Source organism: Amphiura filiformis, chromosome 10 (assembly GCF_039555335.1).
Source record: "Amphiura filiformis chromosome 10, Afil_fr2py, whole genome shotgun sequence".
NCBI classification, from domain to species: domain Eukaryota; kingdom Metazoa; phylum Echinodermata; class Ophiuroidea; order Amphilepidida; family Amphiuridae; genus Amphiura; species Amphiura filiformis.
In genome coordinates, this window is record NC_092637.1 from 14,772,069 (window position 1) to 14,788,087 (window position 16,019).

At 38.9% G+C, this 16,019-nt stretch overlaps 1 protein-coding gene across 1 annotated transcript in view; it reads right to left on the bottom strand.

Moving 5' to 3' along the window:
* Nucleotides 1-10,385: 10,385 nt before the first annotated feature.
* Nucleotides 10,386-16,019, bottom strand: part of LOC140161689 (elongator complex protein 2-like) — a 72,723-nt gene continuing 67,089 nt past the window's right edge. The window contains exon 17 of the mRNA XM_072184990.1: nt 10,386-10,491. Coding sequence (XP_072041091.1) covers nt 10,386-10,491 — 106 coding nt within the window. The remainder of the gene's footprint in view (nt 10,492-16,019) is intronic.

Below are 16,019 nucleotides of genomic sequence, written 5' to 3' on the forward strand. Positions count from 1 at the left end.
AAATATGGTGTGTCTTGTGCCAGTATCCTGTGGGATTACGCCTGTGTGTGATACACTCTGAATAACCGATCACTGCGCTTTTTTTCTTTTGAGAACTGAATGGTAGATTCTTGCCAGTTCCAATCTGCAGAGGGAATTTTCCATGTACACCTGCACTAATAACAGAACTCTTTAACAACATTATGATACAGAAAGTCTTGAATTATACTACTAAACATTCATGATTTTTTTCATGATTTCCTGACTTTATTACTGCACATCCTTCCTATATATAATCCCGTAACCTCAAATATTGTGCATGTTGGAGATTCTGACCACTACATCTGCTCCTGGATCATAACCAGACCATATACCTCATAGAGCAGACATTCATTATTAAACGGTTCAAAAAAATAACTTCACACCCTACAATTACAAAACATTTCTTTGCATAACTTGATATACATTTTGTTCATGTGAAAAATTTAAAAACCTGTGAATAGGGGAATCTTTTTGATACCCTCCCAAAGTTCTCCCTTCTCAAAATCATTTTTCTTTGGTCAAAAATAATATTTTCCAAAAATAACACTTTCAGGAAATGTAATTTTTTACCAAAGAAGTTGTTTTTGGAAATGGGACAACTTTGGGGAGGGTAGAAAAACGATTCCTTTATTCACAAATTTTTGAATTTTTCAAATCAACAAAATGTCAAGTTATGCCAGGGGCATAGCAAGAGCCTCGAGGGCCCATGGACAAGGAGCAGTGCGGGCCCTTTTAACATATCCTTTGTCAGCCATATCTTTAACCCATATAAAAATAATCAGGCCCTCAACCAGGGGGACTGTGGGTCGGACGTCTGCCCCCTAAAAATATCGCCAAAAGGCCCAAAAAGTCCCATTTTCGAGCGTAGCTTTTTTGATCAAAAAAGGTCCAAATTTTGACATAGTTGAAGTCCACTTTTTCAAAATCAGCCCCCCCCCAATCCTGGTTACAGGCCTGCTAATAATACTAATAAGTGCTTTTAAAAATGCCCACTGTTTCAAAGCTGAAACGTCATTTTATTTGTTTTTCCAGTCTCATAAATCATCTAGATTTTCGAATTTTGTGCATAATTGCATAAATTGTAATTCTTATAATACATTTATAGCTTTTAAAAAAGCTATAATTGACTCCAAATTACCAGTGGTGGTGGGAGCATAAAATGTAGGTGGTCAGGAGGCAAGCATATTTTGTTTCGGTTTTACTTGGACTTACTTTTGTGCGAATAAATTTTTATTTTCAGACTCTTTTGTCCCCAAACTGTGTGCTTTGCTATTTGATTGGGCCAGTTTTGCACTTTACACTTGTACCACTTGTACCTATATTTTGGCTAAAAAGGAAGATGAACAGTGCAATTAGCTGCAATTATTGCTTTACTTTTTCACTATTAAGATTTTCTGGGGGGGGGCATCGTGCATGGGAGACTAAGTATTGAAGACAATTTACTAAATCACTTTTTCATTCATTATTACAGTCCAAATGACCTCTCTTATCCGGACCTCTTTTATACGGATCTCTCCGTTATCCGGACATGTGATCTTCATAGAAAAACATGTTTTTGAGCATTTGACTCCTTAGTTCCATGCACTGAATGCTTAGAATGACATATCTATGTTGCATAAAGCATTCAAATGCCATCTTTTAGTGTTATTACTCCATGTTGAAACAATCTTTTGTTGTCCCAATTTCAGTACTTGGCCCAGTCAATGCAGAATTACATGTAATTCACTTCTCCGGATTTTTCACTTATCCGGACCATGCTTGGTCCCACCATTGCTGGATAAAAGAGGTTGGACTGTATATGCATGGAATAATTATCATACATTTTCTGACATACTACAGTTTGTCCACTCTGAAGTACAAAGTGACAACTCGCACGTATACAACGCGTAAACAGTGCGCAGTGCTGCGTCTCTGCTGCAGGTATGCGTGCCTTCAAAGTCGGCACAAGATGTACGTCCGCGTCGGTAGGCCTACTTTGTACTTCAGACTAGACTGACTGTAGGGGCCCCTTGCTTCTGTAAATATCACAAAGATGGAAATATTAAATTTGAAGAGTATAATTGCCTTATGGCGAATCTTACAGGGGGCCCCCATCAAGATCTGGTACTAGAAAAACCCAACCGCATTTGTGTTTAGTTTCATTAATTAAGTCATTTCAAAGATTGTGCTTGACAACCAAATACACCTTGTTTTGCTATGCTTTGTGAACATTTACATTTCAGAGCTGAATTGGTTGGCAGGTCGGATTTGGCCCACGGGCTGCCCATTGAGAACCCCTGCTCTAAACCTAACCCTATCTCTCTATGAAAATAAATAAAATAAATATCATAAAATCCCACTGAGACTTGAACCACCAACCTATGGATTATGACACCAAGTCGAAAGTCACAGTTCCAGTTACCAAAAGTTTTTTCTTTTATAATACTGAAATGTATATAATGAATAGCACTGCAATAAGGCATGGAATAAATCCTGATATTAATAACATGACCACATGTGGTAGTCAAAAACTAATCAAAGCAAATAATTATGTGACACGATCTGGTCCATGGGGGCCAAGGAGGCATTTTTGAAAATTGGGTTACTGTAAGTATTACATTATACATACAATAGGCTATCATTTACTGAAAACACCAAAGGTCTAGCATACTTGGTTCTAAAGTTATGAAGTTTTTTGATATGTTGTGTATTTTCTTGTTTTTTTACTCCATATTTTTATCTCATTTTCAAATTTGCCGCCTTTGGCCCCATGGACAAGAACGTGTAACATATTATTGGTTGAATGCAATATGATTGCAAGGGCATCATAATTACAAAGCACTTACGACTTTCTTGGAGTAAACAGATATTTATTATCAGCCCAAAGGTGACGAAAAAAAACCAATCCTGTTTTATGGGCTGCGGATTTCAAGCAGGGTCGATAGTTCAGGATTTAAAAAAAAAGGCTAAAACTACCCTAAAAATGCTTGAAAAATCTGGTAAAAATTTGATTTTTCAAAATATTTTTGAAATATGTTTGCATATTTTGAAAATGTTTTCAACAACTTTCCGGTCAAAATCAATAAATTTTGGTTGGTCGGGCCCGTAAAACAGTTTTTGAGCTGTTTTCCGTCTCCTAGGCTTCAACTTTTAATTTTGCTACTTCCTCCAGATGCACATTTTGTTTGGGACATGCTGTATATAATATACATAGGAGTGTTGATGGTCCCCACTGGCCATTGGCGATATGAACCATAAATTGTGACACTTTTTTGCATCCTGGCTTTGTAAACAATAAATATCAAAGAGAAAATCACAGTGCATTATGGTCTATACTGTGTATTCTCACACTACAGTCTGTGCTGCAACTGGCCAAATAAAGACAAGATGAAGTCTTCCCACAATCCTTTGCATTTTCTTGGTTAGTTCTGTCAGCAAGAGGGCGCCATTTTAGTCTCTTCACACAGGCTGTGTGGCATAAACTGTTGATGGAAGAAAACAATAGAAATTGTATGAGTCAATAACACTATAATTGAATGGTATTTTTGGAAAACATAACAACAAAATGTACACAAATTGCATTATATACCAACTGCCACAGGGTTTAGGAAAAAGGTTGGTTCCAAATTGAATTCAGAGCAGCTTTTATTTCCTTCTTTAAAAAAGTGAAGAGGGCATAGCATGGACTACCAGTTAGGGTGTTTGCTCATGATCACAAAGCTTGGTTGTGGGTTGTATCCCTGGACAAGACAATTCATATCGCTTGTCACACTCCACCCGGGTATAAAATAGGGAGCTGTTAGAGAGTAGTCTAGGGCAGCTACAAATATGCAATTGCGCGTCGCAAATTACATGTTTTGGTTCCAAGTGTGTTTTTTGACATTTGCAGGAAAGTCTACTTTATTAGATCATTTTAATAGATGAAGAAAACACAAGTTACAAGTTAATACCCCAGAAAGTTAACACTGCTGGGATTGAACAGGGGACCTCATGCATAAACAATTAGTCCACAATATCCCAGCCCCCTTTGGTTACTAAAAATTGATTAGGAGCGAATAGAAATGTCAACTCTATTTTGTAAATGGCGATATAGTGGTGTAATACCAGATACACGTGTATTGGTTTAGTTTTCCACCTGTACAATATGATTATTTAGCTGGCGTTGTATCCCCGGGAGCGTATCCACACATCTTGAGTATCTTTCCTCCATTAATAGATGGCTATTACTCCTGATTCCAGGCCTGCTAACCCCCACTGATGAAGACTTTCTTACCTTGAATCAAATGTTACACACTGTGTCCACACATCTTGAGTATCTTTCCTCCATTTGTAGATGGCTATTACTCCTGATTCCAGGCCTGCTAACCCCCACTGATGAAGACTTTCTTACCTTGAATTAAATGTTACACACTGTGTCCACACATCTTGAGTATCTTTCCTCCATTTGTAGATGGCTATTGCTCCTGATTCCAGGCCTACTGCTAACCCCCACTGATGAAGACTTTCTTACCTTGAATGAAATGTTACAAACTGTGTCCATACATCTTGAGTATCTTTCCTCCATTTGTATATGGCTATTACTCCTGATTCCAGGCCTACTGCTAACCCCCACTGATGAAGACTTTCTTACCTTGAATCAAATGCTACACACTGTGTCCACACATCTTGAGTATCTTTCCTCCATTTGTTGATGGCTATTACCCCTGATTCCAGGCCTACTGCTAACCCCCACTGATGAAGACTTTCTTACCTTGAATCAAATGTTACACACTGTGTCCACACATCTTGAGTATCTTTCCTCCATTTGTAGATGGCTATTACTCCTGATTCCAGGCCTACTGCTAACCCCCACTGATGAAGACTTTCTTACCTTGAATCAAATGCTACACACTGTGTCCACACATCTTGAGTATCTTTCCTCCATTTGTTGATGGCTATTACTCCTGATTCCAGGTCTACTGCTAACCCCCACTGATGAAGACTTTCTTACCTTGAATCAAATGTTACACACTGTGTCCACACATCTTTAGTATCTTTCCTCCATTTGTAGATGGCTATTACCCCTGATTCCAGGCCTACTGCTAACCCCCACTGATGAAGACTTTCTTACCTTGAGTCAAATGTTACACATTGTCTCCACACATCTTGAGCATCTTTCCTCCATTTGTAGATGGCCATTACTCCTGATTCCAGGCCTACTGCTAACCCCCACTGATGAAGACTTTCTTACCTTGAATCAAATGTTACACACTGTGTCCACACATCTTGAGTATCTTTCCTCCATTTGTTGATGGCTATTACTCCTGATTCCAGGCCTACTGCTAACCCCCACTGATGAAGACTTTCTTACCTTGAGTCAAATGTTATACACTGTGTCCACACATCTTGAGCATCTTTCCTCCATTTGTAGATGGCTATTACTCCTGATTCCAGGCCTACTGCTAACCCCCACTGATGAAGACTTTCTTACCTTGAATCAAATGTTACACACTGTGTTCACACATCTTGAGTATCTTTCCTCCATTTGTAGATGGCTATTACTCCTGATTCCAGGCCTACTGCTAACCCCCACTGATGAAGACTTTCTTACCTTGAATCAAATGTTACACACTGTGTTCACACATCTTGAGTATCTTTCCTCCATTTGTAGATGGCTATTACTCCTGATTCCAGGTCTACTGCTAACCCCCACTGATGAAGACTTTCTTACCTTGAATCAAATGTTACACACTGTGTCCACACATCTTGAGTATCTTTCCTCCATTTGTTGATGGCTATTACTCCTGATTCCAGGCCTACTGCTAACCCCCACTGATGAAGACTTTCTTACCTTGAATCAAATGTTACACACTGTGTCCATACATCTTCAGTATCTTTCCTCCATTTGTAGATGGCTATTACTCCTGATTCCAGGCCTACTGCTAACCCCCACTGATGAAGACTTTCTTACCTTGAATCAAATGTTACACACTGTGTCCACACATCTTGAGTATCTTTCCTCCATTTGTAGATGGCTATTACTCCTGATTCCAGGCCTACTGCTAACCCCCACTGATGAAGACTTTCTTACCTTGAATCAAATGTTACACACTGTGTCCACACATCTTGAGTATCTTTCCTCCATTTGTTGATGGCTATTACTCCTGATTCCAGGCCTACTGCTAACCCCCACTGATGAAGACTTTCTTACCTTGAATCAAATGTTACACACTGTGTCCACACATCTTTAGTATCTTTCCTCCATTTGTAGATGGCTATTACCCCTGATTCCAGGCCTACTGCTAACCCCCACTGATGAAGACTTTCTTACCTTGAATCAAATATTACACACTGTGTCCACACATCTTGAGTATCTTTCCTCCATTTGTAGATGGCTATTACCCCTGATTCCAGGCCTACTGCTAACCCCCACTGATGAATACTTTCTTACCTTGAATCAAATGTTACACACTGTGTTCACACATCTTGAGTATCTTTCCTCCATTTGTTGATGGCTATTACTCCTGATTCCAGGCCTACTGCTAACCCCCACTGATGAAGACTTTCTTACCTTGAATCAAATGTTACACACTGTGTCCACACATCTTGAGTATCTTTCCTCCATTTGTTGATGGCTATTACTCCTGATTCCAGGCCTACTGCTAACCTTCACTGATGAAGACTTTCTTACCTTGAATCAAATGTTACACACTGTGTCCACACATCTTGAGTATCTTTCCTCCATTTGTTGATGGCTATTACTCCTGATTCCAGGCCTACTGCTAACCCCCACTGATGAAGACTTTCTTACCTTGAGTCAAATGTTACACACTGTGTCCACACATCTTGAGTATCTTTCCTCCATTTGTAGATGGCTATTACTCCTGATTCCAAGGCTACTGGTAACCCCCACTGATGAAGACTTTCTTACCTTGAGTCAAATGTTACACACTGTGTCCACACATCTTGAGCATCTTTCCTCCATTTGTAGATGGCTATTACTCCTGATTCCAGGCCTACTGCTAACCCCACTGATGAAGACTTTCTTACCTTGAATCAAATGTTACACATTGTGTCCATACATCTTGAGTATCTTTCCTCCATTTGTAGATGGCTATTACCCCTGATTCTAGGCCTACTGCTAACCCCCACTGATGAAGACTTTCTTACCTTGAGTCAAATGTTACACACTGTGTCCACACATCTTGAGCATCTTTCCTCCATTTGTAGATGGCTATTACCCCTGATTCTAGGCCTACTGCTAACCCCCACTGCTGAAGACTTTCTTACCTTGAGTCAAATGTTACACACTGTGTCCACACATCATGAGCATCTTTCCTCCATTTGTAGATGGCTATTACCCCTGATTCTAGGCCTACTGCTAACCCCCACTGATGAAGACTTTCTTACCTTGAATCAAATGTTACACACTGTGTTCACACATCTTGAGTATCTTTCCTCCATTTGTTGATGGCTATTACCCCTGATTCCAGGCCTACTGCTAACCCCCACTGATGAAGACTTTCTTACCTTGAGTCAAATGTTACACACTGTGTCCACACATCTTGAGCATCTTTTCTCCATTTGTAGATGGTTATTACCCCTGATTCTAGGCCTACTGCTAACCCCCACTGATGAAGACTTTCTTACCTTGAATCAAATGTTACACACTGTGTCCACACATCTTGAGCATCTTTCCTCCATTTGTAGATGGTTATTACCCCTGATTCTAGGCCTACTGCTAACCCCCACTGATGAAGACTTTCTTACCTTGAGTCAAATGTTACACACTGTGTCCACACATCTTGAGCATCTTTCCTCCATTTGTAGATGGCTATTACCCCTGATTCTAGGCCTACTGCTAACCCCCACTGCTGAAGACTTTCTTACCTTGAGTCAAATGTTACACACTGTGTCCACACATCATGAGCATCTTTCCTCCATTTGTAGATGGCTATTACCCCTGATTCTAGGCCTACTGCTAACCCCCACCGATGAAGACTTTCTTACCTTGAATCAAATGTTACACACTGTGTTCACACATCTTGAGTATCTTTCCTCCATTTGTTGATGGCTATTACCCTGATTCCAGGCCTACTGCTAACCCCCACTGATGAAGACTTTCTTACCTTGAGTCAAATGTTACACACTGTGTCCACACATCTTGAGCATCTTTCCTCCATTTGTAGATGGTTATTACCCCTGATTCTAGGCCTACTGCTAACCCCCACTGATGAAGACTTTCTTACCTTGAATCAAATGTTACACACTGTGTCCACACATCTTGAGCATCTTTCCTCCATTTGTAGATGGTTATTACCCCTGATTCTAGGCCTACTGCTAACCCCCACTGATGAAGACTTTCTTACCTTGAGTCAAATGTTACACACTGTGTCCACACATCTTGAGTATCTTTCCTCCATTTGTAGATGGCTATTACTCCTGATTCCAAGGCTACTGGTAACCCCCACTGATGAAGACTTTCTTACCTTGAGTCAAATGTTACACACTGTGTCCACACATCTTGAGCATCTTTCCTCCATTTGTAGATGGCTATTACTCCTGATTCCAGGCCTACTGCTAACCCCCACTGATGAAGACTTTCTTACCTTGAATCAAATGTTACACATTGTGTCCATACATCTTGAGTATCTTTCCTCCATTTGTAGATGGCTATTACCCCTGATTCTAGGCCTACTGCTAACCCCCCACTGATGAAGACTTTCTTACCTTGAGTCAAATGTTACACACTGTGTCCACACATCTTGAGCATCTTTCCTCCATTTGTAGATGGCTATTACCCCTGATTCTAGGCCTACTGCTAACCCCCACTGCTGAAGACTTTCTTACCTTGAGTCAAATGTTACACACTGTGTCCACACATCATGAGCATCTTTCCTCCATTTGTAGATGGCTATTACCCCTGATTCTAGGCCTACTGCTAACCCCCACTGATGAAGACTTTCTTACCTTGAATCAAATGTTACACACTGTGTTCACACATCTTGAGTATCTTTCCTCCATTTGTTGATGGCTATTACCCCTGATTCCAGGCCTACTGCTAACCCCCACTGATGAAGACTTTCTTACCTTGAGTCAAATGTTACACACTGTGTCCACACATCTTGAGCATCTTTCCTCCATTTGTAGATGGTTATTACCCCTGATTCTAGGCCTACTGCTAACCCCCACTGATGAAGACTTTCTTACCTTGAATCAAATGTTACACACTGTGTTCACACATCTTGAGCATCTTTCCTCCATTTGTAGATGGCTATTACTCCTGATTCCTGGCCTACTGCTAACCCCCACTGATGAAGACTTTCTTACCTTGAATCAAATGTTACACACTGTGTCCACACATCTTGAGCATCTTTCCTCTATTTGTAGATGGCTATTACTCCTGATTCCAGGCCTACTGCTAACCCCCACTGATGAAGACTTTCTTACCTTGAATCAAATGTTACACACTGTGTCCATACATCTTGAGTATCTTTCCTCCATTTGTAGATGGCTATTACTCCTGATTCCAAGGCTACTGGTAACCCCCACTGATGAAGACTTTCTTACCTTGAGTCAAATGTTACACACTGTGTCCACACATCTTGAGCATCTTTCCTCCATTTGTAGATGGCTATTACTCCTGATTCCAGGCCTACTGCTAACCCCCACTGATGAAGACTTTCTTACCTTGAGTCAAATGTTACACATTGTGTCCATACATCTTGAGTATCTTTCCTCCATTTGTAGATGGCTATTACCCCTGATTCCTGGCCTACTGCTAACCCCCACTGATGAAGACTTTCTTACCTTGAATCAAATGTTACACACTGTGTCCACACATCTTGAGCATCTTTCCTCTATTTGTAGATGGCTATTACTCCTGATTCCAGGCCTACTGCTAACCCCCACTGATGAAGACTTTCTTACCTTGAATCAAATGTTACACACTGTGTTCACACATCTTGAGCATCTTTCCTCCATTTGTAGATGGCTATTACTTCTGATTCCAAGGCTACTGCTAATCCCCACTGATGAAGACTTTCTTACCTTGAATCAAATGTTACACACTGTGTCCATACATCTTCAGTATCTTTCCTCCATTTGTAGATGGCTATTACTCCTGATTCCAGGCCTACTGCTAACCCCCACTGATGAAGACTTTCTTACCTTGAATCAAATGTTACACACTGTGTTCACACATCTTGAGCATCTTTCCTCCATTTGTAGATGGCTATTACCCCTGATTCCAGGCCTACTGCTAACCCCCACTGATGAAGACTTTCTTACCTTGAGTCAAATGTTACACACTGTGTCCACACATCTTGAGTATCTTTCCTCCATTTGTAGATGGCTATTACTCCTGATTCAAGGCCTACAGCTAACCTTCACTGATGAAAACTTTCTTACCTTGAGTCAAATGTTACACACTGTGTCCACACATCTTGAGTATCTTTCCTCCATTTGTAGATGGCTATTAATCCTGATTCAAGGCCTACAGCTAACATATAGCTGTAGAAATGAATAACACATAATATATAAAGGTCAATGCTGAGGTCAAAAAGCACAGTTTATATGTTCCAGGGTTTTTATACAAATTTGAAGCAAAAACAGAAAGACCCACCCATCCCTCTTATACCAATTACCAGAAGGAGTATAGCAAGCCACATGTGTGACTGTTGCCTGGCCAACGGTTTAGTGCATAGTTTGGCAGAATTACAAAATCGGGTTATGTGGGATGCATTGTCTTGCAGTCACTTTGTGCTGTATGGTTTTGTATGGTCTAGTAGCATTGGGGTTTGCAGGTTTCTGCTGCAGGCGGAAAAATCATGGTTTTAACCTTAGTTTTTTCTTAGTAACAACACATTTTTGACAGCAAAATCTAAAGCAATTGATAAATGTTTCCAAAAAGTACCAAAAATTATATTTATACTTTTTATATTTTTCCAGAAAGATTTTCTCATCATGATGAGACCAAAAATATGTTGAATGATTCATAAAAGTTGTGCTTTACTCAAGTTTACAGCTTCTGAGCTGCCTGTGTTACCTTTTAATGTTTGCTGACTATATATAAGTTTCGTCTAGTTTTGTCCAGTTTTTGTTGTTTTAAAATGTCAGGAAAACATCTAAAAATCAGTCTGCAAGATTAATGGAGTTGATCATCAACACCAGAAACATCAAGGAGCGGTGATGGTTTTAAAGATGTTCTCAATTATTTTTACTATAATCTTGCTTAATCCAAAAATGCAAAAATATAAAGTTAAAATCACACTGGAGTTATTTTTCATGTAAAACCCATACAACACATGTCACAGCCATTTCAAAACACAGTACTATAGGGATTAATTAGGTTGGGTGCACAATTTTGAAGGGGAACTCCAACATGAAAACCAGCTCCATTATTGGCATTTTCCAATGCAGGCAGGAAGTAGCATTCAGTCACATTTATTATGTAGAATTCATGACATACCTAGCATTAGTAGCAACTGAGTTAATATTTCTGGGCAGGAAATGAAATTGTTAACTGATCCGCAACTAATGAATAATACTTTTCAAGTTGTGTGAAATGCAAATATGTCAAGTGAATTTGAATGGTATCAAAAGAAATAATCAGATGGATCAACTACAAGACAACAATACAATGTTACTGCATAGCGTAAAATTTCTGTGAGGTCTTTATTCATGCTTTTTGTGTTAATTTCAGAACCCGTGAATTTGAAGCCAACAAAAATATGTTTACCCAAAGGGTTTAATGTGCAACTGTTTGTAATTGCAAATATAAGAAACTGCAAAAATGCTCTGAACTGTTCAAATTGTGAAATATTTATACCGCAAAAATATCACTCTTTACAGTATTACTTGACTGAAACATTATTTTTAGCAAATGATTCACCTTTTTCATGGAATGGAACTTTTCAATATTGTTGGTGCACCGAAAGATCTGTTATTTCCTCTTATGCCAAAACACACCAGACGGAACTTTATACCGGTACTCATCTACTGATAGTGTTAAAGTAGTTTGTGAAGTAGTGTGTGCTTGTAGACAGTGTCATTTCCACAGCAACTGAACTTCTTGTTATTTGTATTCAAATAAATACTGGATTGAACAAATTTCAATTGTTATCTAGCAGCCATAATCATTAAAAAAAAAAAAACCAGTGTATTGATCTGGACGAATTTGAACCACCAATCTTCGTAATACTAGCATGACACTCTAACCAACTGAGCAACAGAGCCACGCTGGACAAGAGCAAAGGATTGAAATCTAGTATGTATTAGGTTTGAATGATGTTCGTCACATTCCTAGCAGAAGGTATCAGAACTGCATATTAATAACAAATATACATAAGGTCATATCTTGAAGTAATTACTGAATTGAAACATTAGTTTGTAAATCAGAAGTCTGCAGAGAGTATAAGGAAGTTGGTGTATTGATGTACTTGCCACAACAAACAGCAACGTGAGGTTGTGCTCACAACCAGTACTGTAGTTCTCGGCAATGACTGGCTGACGCGCTGGTCCTGCATTATCACGTAAAAAGCCTGGGTAAAAAGCTTGTTCGGCGAATGAGGTGCGGATATTTCATAACGTGATTCAAAAATAGCCAATCAGAACCATACTTCCGTGTTTATGTTGTACCAGGCTGTACACATGCTAAAATCGGCAATGAGCATGAAAGAGTTGGTAAAAAGTATATAGTGGCTCCTTTACTAGGAACTTTGATTGGAGCTGAGATTTAAGTGAAAGGGTTGCCACTATTTTTTTAGACCAGAAGCAGTTGTGGGCAGTGTTATTAGTAGCCCATTCCAGGAAAAAGCACACCAATTCATAATATTTGGACACTTCAGCACACACAAATCTCCCAATTGGGTGAATTAATGATCATTTGATTGAGAACACTTCTTGTACTTCAAGATCTATTAAAGGGTGCTTACAAAACACAAGAAACAGACAATTCAACACATTAGTGACTCACAAGCCAGTAGAAATCAGCAAAATCAGCGGAAATTACAGTAAAAAACACACCTTGAAACGGGCAAAAGCAGCCCAATTTTGGCGGCAAGAGGCGGTGAGATTTTCTGAGGTTTGAAGCACTTTGTGAAAGTAGACCCAATTGTGTGGGTATAAGACACTGTGTGGGTAAGACACTGAAAATGGCAGGGGATTTCCTTCAAAGCAGACAAGCCTTTGCCTCCAGATTTGGCTTTGTGCTTGTGTTTGTATGTCTACAGCTAATGTGGTGTGGACAACTCCTTGCTTGGGCAGATGGAGGGTAAGTAAGAAAGCTTAAATGTGATGTGCTCAAGCTAAATGAGTCATATGTTGATCAAATGGATTTTGAGATATAGCCAATAATAGTGAACAATTTCCTTTCAAGTTCAATTTCAATGGATATTTCAACAAAATGTAGCTCTGAAACTAGTTACAATGAAATAAATAAATTTGAGTTTCTTCAACAAACAACTTATTTTGCTTCATAGCAACACAAATGTGACCATCCCCCACAAATGGGCTATACTGTTGGGTTGATAAGCAGAAAGCTTTAACTCACAAAGGAATCCTTTGTGAGTTAAGGCTTTCTGACTGTCAACCCTCGATATCAAGTGCTCAAAAATCAATTTTGCTCTTGAAATTCCATTGTTTTCTGGTCACATTATTATGATCAAGCAAAACGAGCTGGGTGGGGTGGGGTGTGAGTGAGTCCAGGGAATTCGAGTCCCGCCCGAGAAGCCTATTACCCGGGCAGGAAATTCCCAGCCTGGATACCCGAAATAAAAAAAAAATAAAAAAAAAAAAAATAATTAAAGTCATTTATTTTATCCGTTTTGTAGTGTCCCTGGACCTAGACCTAAATGCTAGGATCATTAATGGTTGACCTAAAAAAAATTGCATGCTTTGTGCTTTTAATATGGAAATTCATAATTTGTATTCATGTCAAACTCTATTAATGATTTCAAAATGCATTCAAATTCAAAACATCATGCACATTGTTTTTTTTTTAGGTCAACCATGAATGATCCTAACATTTAGGTCTAGGTCCAGGGACACTACAAAACCGCAAAAATAAATAACTTAAAAAAACCATTTTTTTGCATTTTTTTTTGCTATTTCGGATACCCAGTTACCCGCCTGAAAAATGCACCGGGTACCTGGGCACAAAATCACACCTTGATTGCATCACATATTATTATTTTACATTCCAGAAATGTATGGAAAAATTCAACTGTCCTTTGCACCAATCTGACACACATCAACTTAACCCACGATCCATCCATACTCATCACAACCAATGAGTCAGACCCATGCAGAATATCAGTCTCTACCCCATCAGAGAAAGGTGTACATCTGGACATCCTGCAATCAGCTAACTGGACTTTGTACCAGTACCTGTACGTCATGACAGATGAGCACGAAGAATGCTGGGGTGATAAAGATATTGTAGCCTTCACAGGACAACCTGGACTTTGTGGTATCAGATTCACTAGTAAGAACTTAGGGATAAATGTAAAAGCATCAATAGTAATGAACATATCATTGTTTAACCTCAACAAAGATGAAAGAATGAATAAGAACAAAACAAATGAACTACATGTAGATAATGAATATGCTTGGTGTTATGAAAGTAGTCTTATGAACTGTAATATGGTAGAAACTTACGATAGTGCATACAATGTGAGTCCACTTAATATATCATTTGATCAACTTCTGGTCAACAATGACGCACTTAACACTACATACAATGGGTATAACTTGAACACATTACATGTAGGTCCTATACCGCAATATGTTTATGTTGTAGAAATGCCTATAATTCCTTCCCAATGCCAAAGTCACATTCACAATACAAGTTTTGAAACCCACTGCCCACTGGTCAACAACGTACATGCAAGTACCCTCCTGGTTTATGAGCAAATCTATGACCCACCTGTTCCTTGGGCATTAAATGTCTCACACAGAAATGTAGTTCGAATATCTTCTGGAGCATTTGAAAGCCTTGACTCAATCCAATACCTACTCCTCTCTCACAACAAGATAGAAACAATTGATGGAGCATTTCATGGCCTTGAGTCATTGAAAGTGCTAGATCTATCTGATAATATACTTCAAAGCTTACCAGATAATGTGTTTTCAGAACTCCAGTCCCTTCAACAACTCTATTTACAGAGAAACATATTGTCCGCTCTCACTCCAGGGGTGTTTAAAATCTCTTTAGATTGCAAGTTTTGAATTTAGAACAGAACAAAATAACATCAGTTGAATCCAGCACACAGAATCTTTCTATATTCAATGATCTACAGAACTTACAACTTTTGAATCTTAATACAAATCTACTTTCAACATTAGAGGAGGGAAAGCCATTCCAAACATTGCATCAACTTTCCTTCTTAAACCTGAAAACAAACGATATAGCTATTTTACCACTAGGAATATTTGAAAGTCAACAGAACTTGCAGGAATTATGGCTTAATGATAATGACTTGTCAGAGCTGTTACCTCACACATTGCAGCAACTAGGAAACCTGTTAATCTTGTCATTACAAAATAATTATCTAACTACCTTGCAAGATACTGCATTTATTGGGTTAGGCAATTTGACAGAGCTATATTTGAATGATAACCTTATAAGTAAACTAAGTATTGGTGTGTTCAAATATTTAAAAAAGCTTATAGATCTAGACCTACATGGAAATCAAATGGAAGTGTTGAAATCTGGCTTGTTTGATGATCTTACAAACTTGGAATCATTGTGGTTACACAACAACCATATAGTGGAGATTGAGCTTGGCTTATTCAAGAAGCTACACAAATTGACAAGCTTATTCTTGCATTCAAATTATATAGATGCATTGTCACCTGGTTTATTTGATAGTCTTGGCAATTTGACAGAGTTACGGCTTGATGAGAATCACTTGACAGAGCTTGATGTTAACCTATTCCAAGGTTTGCATAAATTGTCTATCTTAGTGCTGCACACCAATCAACTAACAGAATTAAAACCTGGCATATTTGATAGTCTTGGTAATTTAACAGTGTTATGG